Genomic DNA, 24,553 nt, shown 5'->3' with positions numbered 1-24,553 from the left:
CACACTGATGGTAGAGGCCGCTGTGTAAAGAGTCCATCAGTATTAACTCATCCATTCATACACATTCACACACTGATGGTAGAGGCCGCTGAGTAAAGAGTCCATCAGTATTAACTCATCCATTCACACACATTCACACACTGATGGTAGAGGCTGCTGAGTAAAGAGTCCATCAGTATTAACTCATCCATTCATACACATTCACACACTGATGGTAGAGGCCGCTGAGTAAAGAGTCCATCAGTATTAACTCATCCATTCATACACATTCACACACTGATGGTAGAGGCCGCTGAGTAAAGATTCCATCATTATTAACTCATCCATTCATACACATTCACACACTGATGGTAGAGGCCGCTGAGTAAAGAGTCCATCAGTATTAACTCATCCATTCATACACATTCACACACTGATGGTAGAGGCTGCTGAGTAAAGAGTCCATCAGTATTAACTCATCCATTCATACACATTCACACACTGATGGTAGATGCCGCTGAGTAAAGAGTCCATCATTATTAACTCATCCATTCATACACATTCACACACTGATGGTAGAGGCCGCTGAGTAAAGAGTCCATCAGTATTAACTCATCCATTCATACACATTCACACGCTGATGGTAGAGGCCGCTGAGTAAAGAGTCCATCAGTATTAACTCATCCATTCATACACATTCACACACTGATGGTAGAGGCCGCTGACTAAAGAGTCCATCAGTATTAACTCATCCATTCATACACATTCACACACTGATGGTAGAGGCCGCTGACTAAAGAGTCCATCAGAAGAAACAAATCCCATTCAAACACAGCAACAACCAGCAGAAACCTTGAAGCCGTTTGCCCAACCCTGAGTGTGTTTGTTGAAGGTGTGTGTGTGTGTGTGTGTGTGTGTGTGTGTGTGTGTGTGTGTGTTTGTTGAAGGTGTGTGTGTGTGTGTGTGTGTGTGTGTGTGTGTGTGTTTGTTGAAGGTGTGTGTGTGTGTGTGTGTGTGTGTGTGTGTGTGTGTGTGTGTGTGTGTGTGTGTGTGTGCACGCAGGTATGTTGGAGAGATAAAAACATTCTTCTACACACGTGTGCGGTGTGTGTTCACAGCAGCAGGTTGCATGGCAGCAAGTCGTTTAAAACCCACTGAATGTGAAGTAAACAACACGTTCTTCTGCTTCTGGTGTTTCTGGTGGATTTATTATCCAGCTGAACTCTTTCTGTCCCACATCAACACAACGTGAATCTGTACAACCACAGCTAAAGAGATGCACTCTGTGAGTCGTTACACACACTAAGATTTGTTCTCATAGTCCACAGCTCCTACATTACACCTTTTGTACATTTTGTGTTTTTTATTTTTTATATTTTATATTTTACATTCTGATTCTGAAAAGGTTATAAGTCAATAAAAAGGCAACGCGTACTCTTCAATCTTTGAGGATTGCACGCGGGTTTAGAATCCTTTAAGAATCAGGACCTGTGTTTTATCAAACTTCTTCCATCCAGTTATTCTATAAAGCAGGTGTGCAGATTAAACACAGGTGTAGGTGTGATCAGCTGATCAGTACATATAAAGCACAGTGCTCATAGTGTTCATGTCTCTCAGTCACGTCCCACTGCAGTCACTGCTGCCCTCCCTCTGATCGACCAATCACAGCCTGCTACCTCACATCCCCCACACTGTCCCTCCTCACCCCCCTGCACTGTCGTAGCCATGGCAACGCTTAGCCTGCCATGTGACAGCGGTGAGTACGAGTCTCATCGTCACGAGCCACACACACACACACACACACACACACACACAGACACACACACACAGACACACAGACACACACAGACACACACACACAGAGACACACACACACACACACACACACACACACACACACACACACACACACACAAACACACACACACACACACACACACACACACACACACACAAACACACACACACACACACACACACACACACACACACACACACACACACACACACACACATACAGCTGTATGGTTGTGGCTTTAAAGGGACAGTCCAAGTTTTTTCATAATAGACTGGATGCTGGAGGATGCTGTTAGCTTAGCTCCATCAAAGGAGGAGAAAAGTCGTCCTTTAAAATAATGACACTAACGGAGCTCCCTTTTCATTATTCTTAAAAAGTTTTTTTTTAAAAGTGCAATAAAATTAAAGAAAGAAACATTTATATATTTTCTAGCTTTCTTCTCTGATGTGATGCAGCAGACCAATTAGCTGTCAGGTGACCTCTGACCTTCAGCAGTGTTATGTAATTGAGCGGGAGCCCAGCTGTTAGCTCACTGAACCACCTGACAGTCAGTTTGATGCTCTGCGTGTGTGTGTTTGTGTGTGTTTGTGTTCTTGATTTAATGACATTGTGGGGACACAATACCAGACTGACCTTGTCGGGGACCCAGTATTTTATTTTATAAATTGATTTATGATTTACTGGAAGCGGCAGTAGCTCAGTCTGTAGGGTTCAGCAGTGTGCAGACCAAAGTCTGGAAGTTGGTCTGGTAGCTGGAGAGGTGCCAGTTCACTTCCTGAGCGCTGCTGAGGTGCCCTTGCTCAAAGCACCGAATACCTACCAAGCTCAGGAGCGCTTGCTGTGTGCAGCTTCCTCACTCTGACTTGTGTGCGTATTTCAGCCTGTGTGTGTGTGTGTGTGTGTGTGTGTGTGTGTGTGTGTGTGTGTGTGTGTGTGTGTGTGTGTGTGTGTGTGCGTAGCATGTTCAACAACATAGTGGGAAAAAAATGCAAACAAACAGTAGACATATGTGAAATGGCGTTCATTTGTTTTTGCATTACAGTTACCATGAGCGCAACATTTAGCAAAGTCGCGCAGGACCAGACTCATGTTGAACAGCCACCTGACACAAACTGTGTTGATATGTGATGTATATTTAGTTTCTTACGTTTGACAGGGGCCATGCACAGAGTTAGCTATGACCAATGTCCTTAAACAGCACGCACCTTCCCAGTGGATTTGACTCCTTTCCAGACGCAGAAATAAACCATAACCCAGACGGCCATCAGACACAGCATTAGCTCCCAGTTAAACTCTCCGACATCATCCAGACCAGTGGAGATGTTCAGCACCTTGTTCCTGCAGAGAAAGGAGAAAGACATTTACATCACAGCCTGAAAACGTTCAAGATTTACAGAACTTTTTTAGTAGTTGCCTTGGGATGTACTTCACTTAGCTTAGCATTAAGACAGGTAGCAGGGAGAAACAGGAAGCCAACATCAAAGATCCTGAACATTAAAGAGGACATATCATCCCCCTTCTCTACCTTTTCTAACAGTCCCCTCCTCCACCTTTTCAAACAGTCCCCCTGTGGTCTAAATGAAACATCTGTGCTTTGTTCAAAATATAACATGAATCAAGCACCAGAGGAGGTTTGTGACCCTGTATAAACCAGCTCTCTCAGAACGCTCCGTTTTGGTGTGTGTGTCTCTTTAAATGCAATGACCCCCCCCCCCCCCCCCCCCCGACCTGCGCAGAGATTTTGCTCTAGTCTGGGGGTGGAGTCCATGGGTGGAGATACCAGGGGAGGGGAGTGGATTTCTTTAACCAGAATCCCACTGTGACATCACAAGGAGAGCACATTTGAAACAGAGCATTTTCCTCTGTGTTGTAAGACTTATGCAGACCACAAACAAAGAACTGGATGGTTTATTTCACATGTTGTGGGTCAGTAGACTCTCAGGTTACACAGATGTTCAGAAACACTGTAGAAGTGAATTTTTCATAATATGTCCCCTTTAACAACTTCTGTGTCATGCATTTTAGGCTACTCAGCTATTAATGAAACCCTTATCAAGTAAAGCAGTCATACTGTAGGCCACATTTAAATTGCAAGGATACACATCTACAATCATGCCAATATTCATTATCAGGATTTTATTGAGGGCAATGAGGCTTATCAGAAGGTTGCTTCTGCAGAGTCTATATAAAGTCCTGATAATGGACATTTCAAAGGACACTCTCCAGCTAATACTAAGGATACTTGCAAAAGAAAAAACCACAAGACCACTGATTTAATGTTTCCATGCATTTTGCAATCACATGTAGACTTCGAGCATTTGAGTATTCACCAAGACAAGGGTGTTATATCCTTTGTATTGTGTTCAGAGAGGCGGCACTTTAACCACGTCCTTGGTTATCTTAAGGTTTGGAACGATCAGAAGAAAAAGATGTAAAAGAGGATCATATTCCTTTATTCATTAACTTTATAATCCTTGTACTGTCTTATGCAATCCCGTCTGTCAGAGCTGCTGACTCCGTCACCTCACAAACATTTTCACCTTGTTAACTGCCAGCTTTAACAGTTATTGTAATTTTCATTATGTTAAATCTGGCTATGCTTCAGTTTGGACATCCCTTTTCCATATATAAGAATTACAAAACTTCTGAAGAATACAGCAAAGTTGCTATTTACCAAATGATTTTTGGTATTATTTGGTGTTTGTGAAGTCGATGTCCCTGGGGGAGGGGTAAAAACATTTTTAAAAAAAATGATATTACAGTCTGTGGTTCCCAGATTTTAAAAGCTCTTTCCGGAAAAAAAAGAGAGTTCAGGTTTGAAGTTCAGGTCGACCTGCTTCTACTTTTATTACTGGAAAGGCAGCAAAGGGTATAGAGCCTATAGTGAAGAAAATTATGTGGTATATTATTAAGATTCATACAGAATTTTGGGGTTGATCTGGAAATCCGATCTGATCCACGATCAAAATCCAAGATCCAATCCAAACCGTAGGATTTGTGATGTGTAACACCGCTACTGACAATACAATATTACAACCGCAGACAAACAGGGATGAGTCAGATTAAAAACAAGGACAATATTTTCCTATGACTCGGTGGTTACTGTTTTGGCCGACATCAAGTCCTATATAAAGATCAGGACTTTAAAAAAAAAAAAGAAGTAACAGATAACTGGTGTTTTTCCATGTTTTTGTGTTGCAGAGGAAGAAGATGTATCAGGCTGGTACACACACACAGTACGGATTTATAGATGAATCCTCTGTTGGATTGTCTCTGAGCATGAGATTCTTTTAGAAGAAAAGTCAGTCAGGGATATCCTTTAAAATCAGTAACTAAAAAGATGTAATTTAATAACTTTTTCCCCTTTACCATAACTTCAGCACTTCTATTTATATTTTTCAAACAGTTGGAATAAAAGTGTTTGTAATAATAACATCAGTCACTTGCACATGGATGATTTGCAGAGAGAAACTAAAATAAAAAAAACATGTAATTTCCAGATGTAAGCAGACGGGTCAGGCCCATTCAAACTGGTGCTGAGAGGATTGTTTTTTAACATATTCTTCCATCCAAAAGATCCAAAAGTCACAGCATGAGATCAGTTTACAATGACGACAACTCAGGTGCGTCCTCGTTAATCGTCAAACTCATTAATGGTCCGCCCTGATTCAACTCATACGGTCTGCTCGACGATTGGTTCGTGCAGTGTGAAGCAAAAAAATTAATTGTGAGCTTTGGTCATGCGTCGCAAATGATTCAGAAGTACAGTTTTAGACATTCGACCACGACGATTGTACGGTGTGTGTCAGGCTTAATATGAAGCAGAATATAGAAAGTGTCTTCTGTTACAGTACTTTCCAGTTAAAAATGTACGATTGGGAAACATTTCAACCCAAGCTAAAATCAGTTAAATACCTGAAAATAATGTGAAATCATCAAAACAACTTCACCTGTCTAATCCGGGCTAACCCTTTCTCAGAATAAGACCCGCCCCTTGATTCTTAACCCATCAACCAGAACAAAACAGAAGCACAACTCACTCCCAGAACTCGATGATGGGCGATCGAGCCTCAGCCAGCTGGCCGCAGGTCAGGTTGCCGCTGATGGTGGTGTTGGCAAGGCTGGCATTGTTGCAGTCCTGGTGTCGGAAGATCTCGAGGCAGCTGGGCGTGTTCCATTCGTTGTCACAGGTGGACCAGGGGAGGGTGGCGTTAAACGATTTGATCAGGTAGTAGAAGCCCCACGCCAGCACCATGATGTAGTAGGTGTTACAGAAAAACACGATCACCATGGAGGCATAACCCAAACCTGAGACAGAGGAGGACATGACACCATGAGATCTGGAGAATCTGCTTAGTGGCATCAACTACAATGAGGGGGCGTTCATTTTGCTTACACTGCAGAAAAGTTCAGATAAAGATATCATTCAACCTTACAGTAAGAGTCTAAATAAAGACAAAACCCTCCTAGGATTATACACAACAATCTTACAGGAGAACTCATATGGATAATTCAGTTACCAAGATTGTATATCAAGCTCAAGAATTCAATAAAGATGTTCCTTTTTTATGTTCTCTTTCTATAAACAACAAATCAGCATGAGACCTGAATTCTCATCTGTCCTCTTCTGGCTATTTGAAAGTAAAATAAGTGGTTAATTTGCCTCAATAAACTTTAAAATCTTTGTGAAAGGGCTTAAATCATTCTCAGACATTGAAATATAAAGTTGGGTATCATCTGCATACAATGACAGTCCCATTTAAAGTTACACATTCTTTTAAAGAGGTTCAATGTTTATAGTATATATTTGGGCTTTTTTTGTGTGTGCCTTTAACGGAGAGATAGGACAGTGGATAGAGTCAGAAATCAGGGAGAGAGAGAGTAGGGAATGACATGCGGCAAAGGAGCCACAGGTGGGATTCAAACCTGGGCCGACGGCTTGGAGGACCAAAGCCTCATTACATGGGGTGCTCGCATTAACCACTGCGCCACCAGCGCCCCATGTAGTATATATTTTAAACTATAACTTCCCATTCTGTGTAGTGTTACTGGTTTAAATAGACAGTGTCCTAAAAGTTTATGAGCCATATTGCATAAGAGAAATAAAAACAGGAGCTGAAGTCTGCAAGGTCGAGCTGCCTTTTTCTGGTTGATAAACTGGGTCAAATCTGTAAACATGCATTCATACGTTTATGAGCAGCAGTAACACACGGTCACAGATCAACTCCAACTGTACCTGACCTCCTGAACACCTGAACAGGTTATGAGCTACGTGTTTTTCTTCACTTTTTTGTCCAAAGGTTCAGGCTAACTCCTCTGCAGATTGTCAGCAAGAAAAGAAGAGTTAAAGATAATCAATAAGACCGTGATCCCTGATCATTTCTATTTAATTCTACATGTTGGCTTTTCAAAGCTTCTTTTTTAAGATGTTTAAAAAAGGGGGAGGGTGGGCGCTAATAGCCTAGCGGTTATGACGTGTGCACCATATACAGAGGCTATAGTCCTCAGCGGCCGTGGGTTTGAATCCAGCCTCGGCCCTTTTCTGCATGTCATGCCCCCCTCTCTACTCCCAACATTTCCTGTCTCTCTTCAGCTGTCCTATCTCATAAAGGCAAAATGTCCCAAGAAGCAGCAAGAAGGCTTTTAATGACAAAATTGTGCCCTTAAAGAGCCAGGTTGTTTGGTTAATGTGAAAAGGACTACACAGATCAGTGCTCAGCAATGAAACATTGGAAACAATTGATATTTACGATTTGATATTGGGGCGGACCTGACGACCTTCCAATCAGATTTGCTCTGTACACACCTCATAGCAAAGGAAAAGAAATGTACTAACTGCAAGTAAGAGAGAAAGGTCTGCACACTGCTCAGATCTCAGTGGGTAATTCTATTTAAACAGGGCAACATTTTGCACTCTTAATGGCCTGTTGGACTCTGCTTTCCATTGTGGAAAGGAGAGAATCAGGCCCAAAAAACGTCCCTGGTTATGTCGTAGTTTAAACCCTGCTTCAATCTAATTTTGTTTGAAAGGGTTTTTTTTAACCTTAGAGTTCCTCCTTTGCAACATTTAATCAGCACTGCACACCATGTCCAGCACAAAAGATATTTTTAAACAAAAGCCTGCATTCAGCACTGCACCGTCAACAACTTTGTAACTTCATGATCCTTCATGAAACTGTCGGATAAGTTTGAAGCACAAAGACCGGTGACTTCATGTGTTCCTCCGGGATGTTTTTAACTCTGCCGACTTTAAGAGCCAGAGGAAGGATTCCTGTTCTCACCAGAACAACTAAAGATCTCTGACTTTTTGATAAGTTTGCTTTTACCCTGCACGGCAGATTATTTCCATTGATGTAATTCAGCTTCCTCAAAGACAGCGTGAAGCTCTGCCGCCCATGGAGAGTACAAATAAAGTAACCCGAACCTGCAGCTCTCCAAACGCCCTCTATAAGTACTTCTATCTCCAACAGAGAAACTTTGCTCTTAAAGTGTTTTCACAGGTTTCATGTTTTGTTGACAGAATCTGGTTTTGACTCACGTCTGTCAAACACAAAGACTCAAACACTGACCCAATCTGTTTCTGTTTTACTGTTGCTCTCCAGAGGATGAACTCCTCTCCCTGTTAGGACAAACTTCATCCTGTTCAGCTCCCTACATGTTGACTGTGACACTGTGTCATATAGTGGATGAATGAGCAGGTGGAGTCGAGCAAACATCACCTGAAGTTTTACACCTTCATTGAGAGTCATGAGCTCACCCGTAAAAGATCACACACCTGATAAACACAAACACAGATATATGAAGGCATCAGGCGTGTGTGTGTGTGTGTGTGTGTGTGTGTGTGTGTGTGTATGTGTGTGTGTGTGTGTGTGTGTGTGTGTGTCTCTGGTAGTTTTCCAGCCGTGTGTGTTGGCACGTACAGCAGGATCACAGATTATCAACTCGAGATAAACCAGGATGACTCAGAGCTGAATGTGATTCTGCAGAAAGACGTGTTCATTCACTCTCACCTGGGCTGATTACTGCATGGGCTTGGGGTCGGTTACCGTGGTAACATGGACTCATAAAGACTCATAAAGTTGTGTCAACATGCCGGGAAAGTTTCACAGATTTCACCCGGAAGTCGGCTCTAATCAGAAGATTCTTCACATATTAAGATCTCTTACATGGCCCATTGGGAGCTGAACAGTGCACACTGCAGACCTTCCTGATCTTATTTATTATTTGGCTAAAACGATTGTGTGTCTGAGCGGTGCATCACCCTAACCCCATAAAACGATCTCACTGTAAAAGAAAAAGCCCAAAGAAAAGAAAAAACATTTTACCAACACTTCCTTCCACATCAGAAATCTGTTATTAAACAGGAATGGAGTCTACAATTCTACATTTCACTTATCAGACTCTTTTATCCAAAGCGACGTACATCAGAGAGTAAGAACAACACAAGCAAGGATCTAGAAAAAAGGGAACAATGTCAGTAAGAGCAAACGATCAGCTTTGAGTCTGATTGGACACACAGGTGCTGACAGGAAGTGACCAGAGGCAAAGCACAACATTGAGGGCAGTTCTTGAGAGCTCTAATCAGTATAGAAACCATCTTATAAGTCGTCGTTATCAAACAAAAACCATCGTCATTACCATCATCATCATCAATAATATGGAGACCATCATCATTAAGTTAGTAGGTATTCATGAAAGAGCTGGGTCTTTAGCTTTTTCTTAAAGGTGCAGAGGGACTCTGCAGATCACATGGAGTTTGGAAGTTCATTCCACCACCAGTTCAGTCATTCTGGGTTTTCTGGTCACTCGTCTGCAGTAGTGAGGACATTCAGACAGCTCACCTGCTCTTGTGTGCCATGATGAGAACAGTATTTTTTGAACGGAGACTTGTGGACAAAGTGTCCTGAGCTGTTTACAATCTAACAAACTGCTCGTCTGTCAGCGCGATGAACTCATCAGTTACAGTTTCACTCCTCAGAGCCAGCACGTCTTTAGACTCTGAGAGCACGCTGTGTCGAGTTCAGGCAGCGAGGAAACAGAGCTGTGATGTGAAAATGTAACTGAAGCCTCGCAGGGCCAGAGGTCAGAGGGAGACATGAGCTCGATTGAAAGTCTCTGGAGATAAAAAAAATGTTTCTTTACAGAGCAGCTCTGAGTGTTGCTGAGATGTTTTATTATGTTTCTTTTAGCTGAATCAGACTCAAAGAGACTGAAAGATGTTTGAACTGAGAAGGGTTTTGCGTACTGTACCTTTAAAGAGCGGAGCGATATTCCACACGTTGATGCTGCCGGCCTTCATGAACTGTCCCAGGGCGATCTCCAGGAAGAAGATGGGGATCCCTCCGACGAAGACAACGATCATGTACGGGATCAGGAAGACGCCTGCGGGACGACACGAGGTCACGATGTTTAAAATCAGACTGAATAAATCACACAGAGTAGATTCATGTAAGTCTGGATGATATGCAGCAGTCAGTATGTCCTCCTTCTAACTTTAGATTCTGCTCCTGAATGCTCTGGATTTGTTTGGACCAGAGAAGGTAGGTGCTTTTAAGACACGCCCCCACACGGCCGTTTTGGACGCCCCTCGGTTTGTCAGATATGAGAGCAGTTATCAGGTCAACAGGTGTTGCAGCGATGGAAGCGGGCAAGAGAAGTGGTTCAGATAGAAGTGATTGTACCCGACCTAAAAAGCCTCTGCATGTTTCTAATAAGCTCCACGAGCAGAAACGTGCTCAAACTAGGATCAATATTGGAGATGCTTTTGAAAAATGGAGAGAGGTTAGAACACAGAAAGGTTTACAGACCCATGCAGAGCTGGATAAACACTGAAGCTTCAGAGTCCACCACATGGTGATCTGTGTGAGCATGGACTCTAGAGAGGAGGGGGGGGGGGGGAGACAGCTCTCTATGATGTTTAGAATTTAGACTGCAGTACCTATTTTAAACACTAGGGGTCAGAGTTACATACTGCTCCTTTAATTCTGCTCGTCTTTAATAAGTCAGAGCCTCTCGTGGGTAATTTGGGTCTCATGTTTATTTCAGCAACATCATGAGGAGAGATTTATGTAACTGACGAGGACAGACGTGAATCTTCCTTCGTCCTCTGAGAGGAGTTACAGTCTCGTTTTATCTCTTTATTCATTTTTAATTCAAAATTTAATCCCGTCTGTGTCTGAACACACTGAAGGACGAGAGGAGGAGAGAGGACGGATTTACACCCCGTTTATCTCACAGGGAAAATGTTTGGACACCGAAACTGAACAAATGTGGAAAGATTAAAAACTGTGGAGGGATTTATCATCCCACTGCTCCTCACAGGGAAGTGTTGTTTCTCCTCTTGAAGTGGTTGTGAAAATGATCGAGACTCTCCTGCTTTAAATTTCCATTTTGTCTTTCAAAAATATCCAAATTCAAAATGAGATAAAAAGAATGATTTAACTCAAATATCTCCTGTAAGTGTTCAAACAAGTCCACCACACAGAACTTTCAAAATAAAAGTGCTAAGATGGAGATGTAATGGTTTTCTAAAGAGGTGGTTCCTAACCTGGGCTCTCTACAATGTTTTGAATTTGGACTGCAGTACCCATTTTAAACACTAGGGGTCAGAGTTACATACTGCTCCTTTAATTCTGTTCGCCTTTAATAAGTCAGAACCTTTCGGGGGGGTAATGTCGGTCTTCAGAAATCATACAAACTGTACTTGTTATTAAAGTGAAATGGAATTAAATAAACTGTATTGATGCTTGTCCACTTTGGGCTTCCGTACCTAAGATGTTTATGATACACTGTCTCTTTAAGGAATGAATGAATGAATACTCCTAAAATACTCTCTCTCCCTCACTCTGATGCGGGGCGAGAGACATGAATGAACAATTAGTGATGCTCTCTCTCTCTCTTTCTTTGTTTTGTTGTTGGTATTTTAATTACTGTGATGGAAGTCTACACACACATACACACACATACACACACACAAACACCCAACATGCGGGGGGGGGGGGGGGGGGGGGGGGGGGGGGTAACTGGGTCACAGTGCCAACAGGAACTGGTATGAATGGAATTAAACTGGAATGATACTGGGAAACAGGGAGGGAAAAGGGGGGGAGGAGGGGTGATTATGTGAGCCAGGGGTTACATAACAGAGGCTGCATTTCATACTGAGCTATTATACAAGGAGAGAGAGAGTGGGCGAGCAAGAGAGAGAGAGAGAGAGACTCCCTCCAATACAATCATCTATAACAGCTGATTATCTAGCATAAACATTTGGTGGAACTCGAGTGCGTTTGCCAAGTTAGTGCAGTTCGTCTGTGTTGGTGTGAAAGCTGTCAATCAAACCCTGGTTAGACCAAACGACCGGACAGAGACCGCTTGAGAGGGTGGGCCTTTGGACTCTGGTGCGGTTTGCTTCTAGTAAGAAGCATTGCGCTTTTTTTGGATTAAGAAAGAAGATGTGCCCGCTCAAATGCTCAAAGGTTTTCCTCGGGTCATAATTTATAAAACACTAAAATTGTCTGTAGGTGTGAATGTGAGTGTGTCTGGTTGTCTGTCTCTATATGTCTGCCCTGTGATTGGCTGGCGACCAGTCCAGGGTGTAACCCCGCCGCTCATCCAAATGACAGCTGGGGTCGACTCCAACCCCCCGCGACCCCTAAAGGGAAAAGTCGTATAGACAATGGATGAATAGATATCTACTTATTAATATTTACACACACAAATAAAGATATAAATGATGTTTATTCATAACTCAGCCAATTAGATTCTAATATTCTCTGTGACATTGAGTCATAATGGGGGCTACATGCTACACACACACACACACACACACAGTTCCTGTATTGACTGCTGATGATATGACCTCCTCCTACCATCATTGATGACGTAAGTTAAAATAAAGCTACGCAGGTTAGCATTAGCCTGATGCTAGTCTGATACACACACTGTTATTAGGTGTTACCCTTTAGCACAGCTTAGTATGAAAACCTACAAGCTGTCGTGAGTCACAATGCAGCAAGAGATAGAGAGAGAGAGAGAGAGAGAGAGGAGAGAGAGACGGGGGAGGGGGCGACCATGCCTGCAGCTCAGTAACGTCCCTCAAAGAAACACACACACACACACACACACACACACCTGCTGCTAACAACACAGCAGTCTCCTTCCACACATGCTCCTGTTTCATTCATAAAATACCAGAATATTTCCTCGTGCAGACTCACATGTTGTAATATTTAGACTCTGTTATGTAGCATTCACAGTGAGAGTGATGGTTAAAGGAGAAGAACTGAAATTAGTAAAAATCACAGAAATTATAAAAATGCAACAATACTTTCAAAAAGTAAAAGTAATTTTTAGTTTTTAGAATCAACAGATAAGAGGGGGTGAGAGAGTTACACCATCAGAGTCAGGACAGGTGGGACGAACTCGCTCTGCAGAGCCCAGGTGTCACAAAGAGCATCACAAAGCAGGTAACAGGTGAATGAGGTGGTGCCCCGCGCTGTGTGGTGTCAGCTAACTCGTCGAGCACATGGTTCACTCGGACCTGAAACTGAGACTCGGGACAGAAATAGAGCCGTGGCTGCAGTTAGCTCGCTAAGCTGCAGCGCTACACTTAGCTAGCTAAGCTGGCTAATCCGGGGTAAGTCACTGGGCTAAGTACTGCGAGGCTGACAGGGCCGATGACTGAGCACGAGCTTTGACAAAAAGATTTGAAAGGAACGCAAAAATATTTCACCAAATGAAAACAAATATTTCTTGAAACAGAGAGGGAAGGATAACGCTACTCGTCTGTGATTGGACAAAACCCAAGGCATCAGCATCAGTCATACATAATTCCTGTTAGTATTTCCATTTCTATATATATATATCTACCATTTCTATTTTCACCGCAAACTTCGGTCAAATAAGCAAAACGTAAACAGGTTATGATGTATGACTAGTGCAGAGGAAAAAATGCAAAAAATGTTTTTGGCGCTCCACAAAATGTTTTTTTTCTTTTTTTTGCGCTTCACAAAATGTTTTTTTTCCTTTTTTTGCGCTTCACAAAATGTTTTTTTTCTTTTTTTGCGCTTCACAAAATGTTTTTTTTTGCGCTTCACAAAATGTTTTTTTTTGCGCTTCACAAAATGTTTTTTGCGCTTCACAAAATGTTTTTTTTGCGCTTCACAAAATGTTTTTTGCGCTTCACAAAATGTTTTTTTTTGCGCTTCACAAAATGTTTTTTTTTGCGCTTCACAAAATGTTTTTTTGCGCTTCACAAAATGTTTTTTTTCTTTTTTTTGCGCTTCACAAAATGTTTTTTGCGCTTCACAAAATGTTTTTTGCGCTTCACAAAATGTTTTTTGCGCTTCACAAAATGTTTTTTTTTGCGCTTCACAAAATGTTTTTTGCGCTTCACAAAATGTTTTTTTTGCGCTTCACAAAATGTTTTTTGCGCTTCACAAAATGTTTTTTTTGCGCTTCACAAAATGTTTTTTTGCGCTTCACAAAATGTTTTTTTTGCGCTTCACAAAATGTTTTTTTGCGCTTCACAAAATGTTTTTTGCGCTTCACAAAATGTTTTTTTTTGCGCTTCACAAAATGTTTTTTGCGCTTCACAAAATGTTTTTTTTTGCGCTTCACAAAATGTTTTTTTTTGCGCTTCACAAAATGTTTTTTTGCGCTTCACAAAATGTTTTTTTTCTTTTTTTTGCGCTTCACAAAATGTTTTTTTTCTTTTTTTTGCGCTTCACAAAATGTTTTTTGCGCTTCACAAAATGTTTTTTGCGCTTCACAAAATGTTTTTTTGCGCTTCACAAAATGTTTTTTGCGCTTCACAAAATGTTTTTTTTGCGCTTCACAAAATGTTTTTTGCGCTTCACAAAATGTTTTTTTTGCGCTTCACAAAATGTTTTTTTTTGCGCTTCACAAAATGTTTTTTTGCGCTTCACAAAATGTTTTTTTTCTTTTTTTGCGCTTCACAAAATGTTTTTTTTCTTTTTTTTGCGCTTCACAAAATGTTTTTTGCGCTTCACAAAATGTTTTTTGCGCTTCACAAAATGTTTTTTGCGCTTCACAAAATGTTTTTTTTTGCGCTTCACAAAATGTTTTTTGCGCTTCACAAAATGTTTTTTTTGCGCTTCACAAAATGTTTTTTGCGCTTCACAAAATGTGTTTTTTTCGCTTCACAAAATGTTTTTTTGCGCTTCACAAAATGTTTTTTTGCGCTTCACAAAATGTTTTTTTTCTTTTTTTTGCGCTTCACAAAATGTTTTTTGCGCTTCACAAAATGTTTTTTGCGCTTCACAAAATGTTTTTTGCGCTTCACAAAATGTTTTTTTTGCGCTTCATAAAATGTTTTTTTGCGCTTCACAAAATGGTTTTTTTTGCGAACATTTTGCGCTTCACAAAATGTTTTTTTTTGCGCTTCACAATATGTATTTCAACTCATATTCAATTTTAATTGTCCCCAAAGGGCGATTCATTTTGCACCGAGGTGTGTTTGCATGATATGAAATGTTTTTGCACTTCACAAATCAGGAAGTATCAGAAAATATTTGTGCAATTTACAAAATGTTTTTGTATTTTATTGCACTTGTTTTAAGAGTTATGTAAACTTGATTCAAGTTCATGTGGGCAGATCAGATTTGACAACCCCTAAAACAGAAAAAGCCTTGTGACCCTACTGAAATCTTTGGTGTCCCTACCAGGGGACCCGGACCCCAGGTTGGGAACCATTAACATATAATAAGTAAAGATTAACGGAGATGCTAGCTTGAAGAATCTGCTGGTTCAGGACAGCAGGATTTAAATCTTCATTATAATCAGACTGAAAGGAGAATCCCCGTTCTTCCTTTGGTTTGATCTTTAACTCAAAGAGACTTTAAATGTTTGGAGCGTGGAACTGATTAAAGGTTGTAGTGATCCGAATGAAGCGAGGAGGTTAAATCGGCTGAGATTTGAGTTCAGTTCGTGTCCCTGACTGTTGCTAACATATTTGGCTCGTCTTAATCTGATCTCTGCCAAGCTGACCCCGGATCAGCAGGACGCCTCATCACGCCGCTGGATCCAACCAGCTTTAATTAACACTCGAGGGTTTATTCATCACATTAACCAAATACAGCGTGTAGTCAGACTTTTATTAATAACAGCTACATCCTGTTTATGGTAAAGAAAGTGTTTCTATATAAAGAGTTCGTTCTTTTCATTGATTTTATTTTGTTAAATTACAGAATCAGATTTCTCAGATTTCAGAGATTGAAGTTGCCCAGGGCTGCAACTTAAAATCACTTTTATTTTTGATTTATCCTTCAATTATTCAGTCCAGGAGTGAAGCACCAAAACTTTAAATGATTACATTTTGAAATTGAGATTTATTCAATTTTTAACCACATGTTTAAAACTCCATTATTTCACATTTAAAAATAAAAATAGTTAGGCTTTTATTTTGAAACATCGTACTGTCTTAAACTGAGAGTACTTTAATTCCTGTGTGCTTTTACTTTGAAATAAAGTAAGGCCCTTCCTGTAGATGGAAGGTTAGGACAGGAAGTTAAGCCCAGAAACAGGAAGTGGTTAGGGATCCCAAACTGAGGTGAAACAGTTCAAAGGAACGGTAACAAAGGTCAATGTGTGATGTCATAAGGTGGAGCTGGGGATCGAACCCCGGACCTTCCGGTTGAGAGACGACCGACTCTTAATCGCGATAAAGAAATAAATGCATTAATATCAGACCTTAATGCTCTAATTTAAATAAATCACTTTTTCATGTGTCGCCTGCTCGTGAAGGAAAATGTTTTAGAGACAGTTTTTAACCCAACTGCAGGTTTCACAATAAAACAGGCCTTCAAATTTCAAAATAAAATAACTATCAATAACTCAACAAAGTGATGGAAATAGAAGCAGCTGTAAAGGCTGAATAAAAATAATAAAGTGGTGCAGCTCTCTGCCTGCCAGTAACTTCTCCAACCTGAGCCAAATGCTAACCATCCTTAGCTTAAATTAGCTCCTTGGCATCAGGATGTGTGTCCCACATACCTGAATACTTAGCTCACCTGTGCTAATGGCTCTACAGCTAACTGCCAGCTGCAGATGTTACAGTCTGTTTACCTGCTGCAGGATGAACTTATCTCCTGGAGACTTTGTGAAACTTTTACTGAATCCTAAAATACTTCAAATAGAACGAGGGTTTAAAAATACGGGAATTCCCACTTCATGTCGTTATGTAATCAGACGGTTAATATTAAATGAGAACAGCTGCGTCGCTCGGTTTACATTTTAACTTTTTAGATTTCTTCTTCTTCTCTGCTGTTCAGACGATGTGTCAGAGTTATGTTTCTGTGTGGGAGCTGTTACATAACACTGATATATAAAGAGAGTGAGGACGACCTCAGCGACACAGGAATCATTGATTTGTGATATTTAGGATCTGAGAGAACAGAAAGGAAACACAAAACACACACGGACGAGCTCTTTTCTCACACGTCAGACTGAACCTCACACACCTGTCAGCTCTATACGCTTTACTCCTCGACTCCAAGGACCCTTTAAAACTCCTCACATATCATCAATGACCCTTCAAGGACCCTGACTCCTCCCCTAACTCCTTAAATCCATCAAAGACGTTGTAAAAACTCATCATGGATCCCTTGAATCTCCTCATACTGTCCTGGAACTGTCCTGGAACTGTCCTGGAACAATGGAGTCAAAACGTCTTTTCCAGGTCGACCAAGGAACAAACCTGGAACATGTTCCAGGACATTCTCAAGGACCTTATAAACCACCTCAATAACGACGACATTGTAGGAGAGAAGAGGAAGGAAAAGGGATTGGGGGAAATAAGACAAAAAGGAGACAAGGAAAGTGGCAAGAAAATGAGGGGATAGGAAAGGAGACAAGAGGACAGAAAAGGTGAGGTTAGGAGAGAAGGGGAGGAAAGGATAAGAAGACAAAAATAAAAACAATGAGAGGATGAGAGAGGAGATAAAAGGAGAGAGCCGGGGGGAAGAATAGAAGATGATGATGAACAAGGTGAGGAGTGGAGGAAATAAGAAGAGGAAAGAAGGATAGGAGACACTGAGAGAAGAGAAGAGGAAATAAGCTGATAAGAGGGGGGAAGGAAACAAGGAGAGGGGACATGAAGAGGAAGGAAAGAGAAATAAAGAAAAGGAAAGGTTATTAAATGAGACAAAATGAAGAAAAGGAAAGGAGAAAAGGGAGGAGAAGCTGAGGAGAGGAAGGAAAGGCAACAAGGAGAGGAGAGGACAAGAGAGAAGAGGAGAGAAGTTGAGGAGAGGAGGTAAGAAAAGGAGGAGTGGAAGGAAAGGAGAGGAGAGGAGAGGAGAGGAGAGGAGGAGACAGAGGAGAGGAGGAGACAGAGGAGAGGAGAGGAGGAGAGGAGAGGAGACAGAGGAGAGGAGGAGAGGAGAGGAGGAGACAGAGGAGAGGAGGAGAGGAGGAGAGGAGGAGACAGAGGAGAGGAGAGGAGGAGAGGAGGAGACAGAGGAGAGGAGAGGAGGAGACAGAGGAGAGGAGGAGACAGAGGAGAGGAGAGGAGGAGAGGAGGAGAGGAGGAGACAGAGGAGAGGAGGAGACAGAGGAGAGGAGGAGAGGAGGAGAGGAGGAGAGGAGAGGAGGAGAGGAGACAGAGGAGAGGAGGAGACAGAGGAGAGGAGGAGAGGAGGAGACAGAGGAGAGGAGAGGAGGAGACAGAGGAGAGGAGAGGAGAGGAGAGGAGGAGAGGAGGAGACAGAGGAGAGGAGGAGACAGAGGAGAGGAGAGGTGGAGAGGAGGAGAGGAGGAGACAGAGGAGAGGAGGAGACAGAGGAGAGGAGGAGAGGAGGAGACAGAGGAGAGGAGGAGACAGAGGAGATGAGAGGAGGAGACAGAGGAGAGGAGGAGAGGAGGAGACAGAGGAGAGGAGAGGAGAGGAGGAGACAGAGGAGAGGAGAGGAGAGGAGAGGAGGAGAGGAGGAGACAGAGGAGAGGAGAGGAGGAGACAGAGGAGAGGAGAGGAGAGGAGGAGAGGAGGAGAGGAGGAGACAGAGGAGAGGAGGAGAGGAGGAGACAGAGGAGAGGAGAGGAGAGGAGGAGACAGAGGAGAGGAGAGGAGAGGAGAGGAGGAGAGGAGGAGACAGAGGAGAGGAGGAGAGGAGGAGACAGAGGAGAGGAGAGGAGGAGGAGCAGTGAGTTCTGTCGACAGGATTAAGAGATTAGAGGCCACTCCTGTTAATCTGAGGTCCACGTGGTGACGGGGATGATGATGTCACACTTGGCAGCCAGTTAACACACACACCAACAGACACTAAGAATATCTCTGAAAACGACCACCCTGACCTCTGACCCCAAACAAAGGATCATCCCCATGGCAACGTGCAACTGAACTAAACAGTCAGAGTCATATGGGGAACACCTGTTCAGATCGACCGACCGACCAATCAGGCTTTAAATAACAATAATAATAAATGCAATGATTTCAAGGACTCCTGGATCTGTTTTTATAAAGCCTTGGAACCCTTTCAAGGACCCTAAAGGTTTTCAAGGAGCCTCAGACCTTCTTCAAGGAATTCTGAAACATCTTCAAGGACTTCTCCAACCTCCATACAGACTCTAAACCAGCTGCAGAAACCTATATAGAAAGATAGATAGAAATCCTGCAATTTGATTGGCTATCAGGTGTTAGCGTCACACACGGTTGTGTGAACAGTTTAGGGGTTACCGTGGCAACAGAGCAGATGCTCTGGTTAACTTAGTGCTGACATCGAACCTGACCATGAACTCTCCTCAAACCCACCAGACTCCATTCACAAAAACAGTGACTAGGCCCCTCCTCCTCCTGAAGCTCCGCCCCCTGCAGGATGTAGTGTGTACATTTACTGCTCGTACCTACACTGCAAGCTAACACATGCTAGCACAAGCTAACCGCCGGTGTTTGTCACCTTCCTGTCCAACAGGAAGTAGATCAACTCCACGTCCACGAGTAAAAGACAACACAAGGTTCACCCTCGTTTTAGAACGAGCTTTATCCACTTGGTGTTTCTCCTCACTCTCATTATATTTTCTCTTTTTTAACCACTACGTCCACGTCCGTCATATCCTCTCCTAAACTCACCTGCTGCGCTGTCATTGGCTGGAGGAAACACATCAGCTCCGCCCACAAACGTCCCGAGTCAACCGTCACAAATCAGAACAGTAAAATCCAGTCAGAGGACAGAGTCTCTGCAGACACAGTCACACATGTACGGAGGCCCAGAAGGGACAATGGAGCAGCTTCACTTTAGGAGAAGTCTGTCTTTTATTTTGAAGGAGAAGTCTGTCTTTTATTTTGAAGGAGAAGTCTGTATTTTATTTTGAAGGAGACAGGATACTGACTCTCTGTCTTTAAATATAAACATCAGCAATCTTCACAGCAAAAGACTTCTAGTGTGTTCTCATGGCTTCATCAACAGTATCTCACAGTCTCTAATGTTCTACTGATGTTGGTTTGAATCTCTAACCTTTGACCTTTGACCTTTGACCTTTGACCTTTATTATGAAACAGATCAACATCATCATGAAGAGACAAAATGTCCTCACAGAGACAGAAGAACCACAGAGTGTCCGCCCCAGGACAGCTCTGATCTCACTGAGCTGCAGGTCGTTTTATAATCAGTGGAGCGGAGAATCACTCGGTGTGTGTGTGTGTGTGTGTGTGTGTGTGTGTGTGTGTGTGTGTGTGTGTGTGTGTGTGTGTGTGTGTGTGTGTGTGTGTGTGTGTGTCCTTGGTAGGGTGACTGCAGTCCTCACACACACACACTGCAGGATAATAAATCTTGGTGACGCTTTCGGGAGGAGGGAGAAAGAGGACGAGGAAAGAGGAGAAGGGAAGAGGACGCAGCAAACACAAGAAGGAGAGGAGATAAGGAGAGAAGGAGAGAAGGATGCAAGGAAGAAAGGAAAGACTGATTCCCTTTTCACCAAGAAGACGGAAACCAAACGAGAAACAGTTTCAGTACTTTAGAGAAGGGTTGTCTCGATACCAGACTTTTAAACCTCGATTTCTAGTTACATCAAACAAAATCGATGCTGGTTTGTTACCACGGCAACAACAATAGAAGTCCTAGACGACCAAATAAATTGCAGACAAACAAAAAAAGGTGTTGATTTGATAAAGTTTTTGGAACTCTTTGATCACGATAATAACAGTGATTGTGTCGTTTTAAAAACACATGTTATGGGGGTGCCGGATAGCCTAGCGGTCATGTTGCACGCCCCACGTACGGAGGCTAAAGTCGTGGGTTTGAATCCGACCTCGACCCTTTGCGGCGTGTCGTCCCCCTCGCTCTCTCTCCTCTCAACATGTCCTCTCTCTCTTCAGCAGCAAAGGCAACACGGCCAAATAATGGTATCAAATAAAATATCTACATTTTTTTAAAATGAAAGCACTGAAACGTTTTCTTCAGGAAGCCGAGGAGAGCTGAGCTACATGAAGAGATGAAGGCTGTGGTCATTGTACCGGCGAGAATATAAAACTTCTGTCACCCCTGGAGGGGAGTGTCATCAGCTGTGTAGGAACTTTGACATAAATATAATAAAAACATTTTGACCTGATGACGGCGCTTCATGTGAAGTCAGAGTCAGCTGATCCACATTTCAGCACCATCAATCCAACAACACTTTCTGAGCTTTGAAGCTGTGCACAAAGAGTCTGCGGGAGTCAGAGCAGCTAATGTGGCAAAAAAAAAAAAACAGCAGAATGCTCCTTTAAAGAGCGTTTGGCCTCAGATCAGTTTGATAAATCAGGAGTGAAGACGCTAACCTTTAGAGACACACAGAGAGGAAGAGTTACCGCCTAACCACGGCGTCTGTAATGTGAGAACTCAACTGTTTCTCTTGATTCTCTGTGATTTAACACGATGTGACCTTCTCTCCCCCCCCCCCCACCTCCTCCTCCCCCTCCTCCCCCTCCTCCCCCTCCTCCGTGTGTGAACATGCAGACCTTTCTTGTCTCCGCTGCGTCCGGCTCAAACCTGCTCGCCGTGTGAACGAGACCTTTTCAGGTGAGAAGAAACATCTCTTCTTTCTTTCTCTGTCAGCACTTTGTCTCAGTTTGTAAAGTTCAGAGTTGACAGAGAAAAGGACCAGACACACACACTCACACACACACACACACACACACACACACACACACACACACACACACACACACACACACACACACACACTCAAATAAAACGGTGAATTAAATGGACTATTAAAATTATTTACTATTAAAGAAAATATTGTTTCCAGCAGCAAACTCCAGGAAAATGCCATAAACTGCAGTTCCTCCAGTGTCCACTAGAGTCTGTCTCCTGCAGTGAGTCAGTCCTCATAGAGCTCTATGTTAAAATGTCTAACTTTACAGCTGCAGTTCCTCCAGTGTCCACTAGAGTCTGTCTCCTGCAGTGAGTCAGTCCTCATAGAGCTCTATGTTAAAATGTCTAACTTTACAGCTGCAGTTCCTCCAGTGTCCACTAGAGTCTGTCTCCTGCAGTGAGTCAGTCCCCATAGAGCTCTATGTTAAAATGTCTAACTTTACAGCTGCAGTTCCTCCAGTGTCCACTAGAGTCTGTCTCCTGCAGTGAGTCAGTCCTCATAGAGCTCTATGTTAAAATGTCTAACTTTACAGCTGCAGTTCCTCCAGTGTCCACTAGAGTCTGTCTCCTGCAGTGAGTCAGTCCCCATAGAGCTCTATGTTAAAATGTCTAACTTTACAGCTGCAGTTCCTCCAGTGTCCACTAGAGTCTGTCTCCTGCAGTGAGTCAGTCCTCATAGAGCTCTATGTTAAAATGTCTAACTTTACAGCTGCAGTTCCTCCAGTGTCCACTAGAGTCTGTCTCCTGTAGTGAGTCAGTCCCCATAGAGCTCTATGTTAAAATGTCTAACTTTACAGCTGCAGTTCCTCCAGTGTCCACTAGAGACTGTCTCCTGCAGTGAGTCAGTCCCCATAGAGCTCTATGTTAAAATGTCTAACTTTACAGCTGCAGTTCCTCCAGTGTCCACTAGAGTCTGTCTCCTGCAGTGAGTCAGTCCTGTGTGTGTGCAGCAGTGTGTAACAGTTGTTTTGAAGGTGTGTGTCTGAGCTCACAGGGAGTCCATGATAAACCTGCAGTTAGCTAAACTAACTTCACTGTCAGCTGTTAGACACACACACACACACACACACACACACACACACACACACACACACACACACACACACACAGACACACACACACACACACACACACACACAGACACACACACACACACACACACACAGACACACACACACACACACACACACAGACACAGACACACACACACAGACACACACACACACACACACACACACACACACACACACACACACCAACATGAATCATCAGTTAAAACTGAAGCTTCTTATTTTACAGCTGTGGGACCTTCCTGGTAGACCACGCCCCCTTTCCTTCAGTAATGCATGTTTGTGTGTGTGTGTGTGTGTGTGTGTGTGTGTGCATGTTTGTGTGTGTGTGTGTGTGTGTGTGTGTGTGTGTGTGTGTGTGTGTGTGTGTGTTTGTGTGTGTGTGTGTGTGTGTGTGTGTGTTTGTGTGTGTGTGCATGTTTGTGTGTGTGTGTGTTTGTGTGTGTGTGTGTGTGTGTGTGTGTGTGTGTGTGCATGTTTGTGTGTGTGTGTGTGTGTGTGTGTGTGTGTGTGTGTGTGTGTGTGTGTGTGTGTGTGTGTGTGTGTGTTGCTCTCACCTCCTCCGTTCTTGTAACACAGGTAGGGGAACCTCCACACGTTTCCGAGTCCAACAGCGAAGCCGACGCAGGACATGATGAAGTCCATCTGCCGCGTCCACGTCTCTCGCTCCTGGTACGCCGGCACCGCCCCATTGGCCACGCCCACTTTCTTCTCCGGGCCAGCACAAGCACCACCGACGGACCCTGTCACCCCCGACCCCAGAGGGACGAGGCTGCCGTTAGAGGCCGAGGTGGGGTAACCGCCACCGCCGCCATTCAGCCAATCAGAGCCGTTCAGGGGGCTCTTCTTGGTCTCCTCCAGGAGGACCAGAGAGCAGGAGGAGGCGGGCAGAGCCTGCTTCTCCATCAGCCAATCAGGAAACAGATGTAAACCAGGTGTCAAAAATTCTGTCTACTTTTCACTCCTGCAAGATTTTGTTGTGTTTGTGTCTCTCTTCAGACCCCAAAACCAGTCAGGAACCAGTCAGGAACCAGTCAGGAACCAGTCAGGAACCAGTCAGAAACCAGTCAGGAACCAGTCAGGAACCAGTCAGGAACCAGTCAGAAACCAGTCAGGAACCAGTCAGAAACGAGTCAGGAACCAGTAAGAAACCAGTCAGGAACCAGTCAGAAACCAGTCAGGAACCAGTCAGGAACCAGTCAGGAACCAGTCAGAAACCAGTCAGGAACCAGTCAGGAACCAGTCAGAAACCAGTCAGGAACCAGTCAGGAACCAGTCAGGAACCAGTCAGAAACCAGTCAGGAACCAGTCAGGAACCAGTCAGGAACCAGTAAGAAACCAGTCAGGAACCAGTCAGAAACCAGTCAGGAACCAGTAAGAAACCAGTCAGAAACCAGTAAGAAACCAGTCAGGAACCAGTCAGGAACCAGTCGGTCAGAGGTCCAAACTTTCAGTCTCAGTCTCACTCGGTTCCCTTTAATTCTTTCTACCTTCTTTTCGTCCACTTAAAATCTGATGTTTCTCCCAGTTGTAGCCAACCAGTAGACTCCACTACCAAACCAGTCAGGAACCAGTGAGGAACCAGTCAACACAGTCAGCTGTAATCCCAAATGTACCTC

At 43.2% G+C, this 24,553-nt stretch overlaps 1 protein-coding gene across 1 annotated transcript in view; it reads right to left on the bottom strand.

The window, feature by feature from the left end:
• Positions 1–24,050, bottom strand: part of slc6a8 (solute carrier family 6 member 8) — a 41,521-nt gene extending 17,471 nt beyond the window's left edge. Inside the window, exons 1-4 of the mRNA XM_061058441.1 lie at positions 23,492–24,050; positions 10,028–10,159; positions 5,818–6,085; positions 2,983–3,115 (exon numbers count right to left, since the gene is read on the bottom strand). Coding sequence (XP_060914424.1) covers positions 2,983–3,115; positions 5,818–6,085; positions 10,028–10,159; positions 23,492–23,840 — 882 coding nt within the window. The 5' untranslated portion in view covers positions 23,841–24,050. The remainder of the gene's footprint in view (positions 1–2,982; positions 3,116–5,817; positions 6,086–10,027; positions 10,160–23,491) is intronic.
• Positions 24,051–24,553: the final 503 nt, after the last annotated feature.

Source organism: Labrus mixtus, chromosome 15 (genome assembly GCF_963584025.1).
Source record: "Labrus mixtus chromosome 15, fLabMix1.1, whole genome shotgun sequence".
NCBI lineage: Eukaryota > Metazoa > Chordata > Actinopteri > Labriformes > Labridae > Labrus > Labrus mixtus.
Note: the sequence above shows the minus strand (reverse complement) of the source record. Positions and strands in the feature narration are given on the sequence as shown.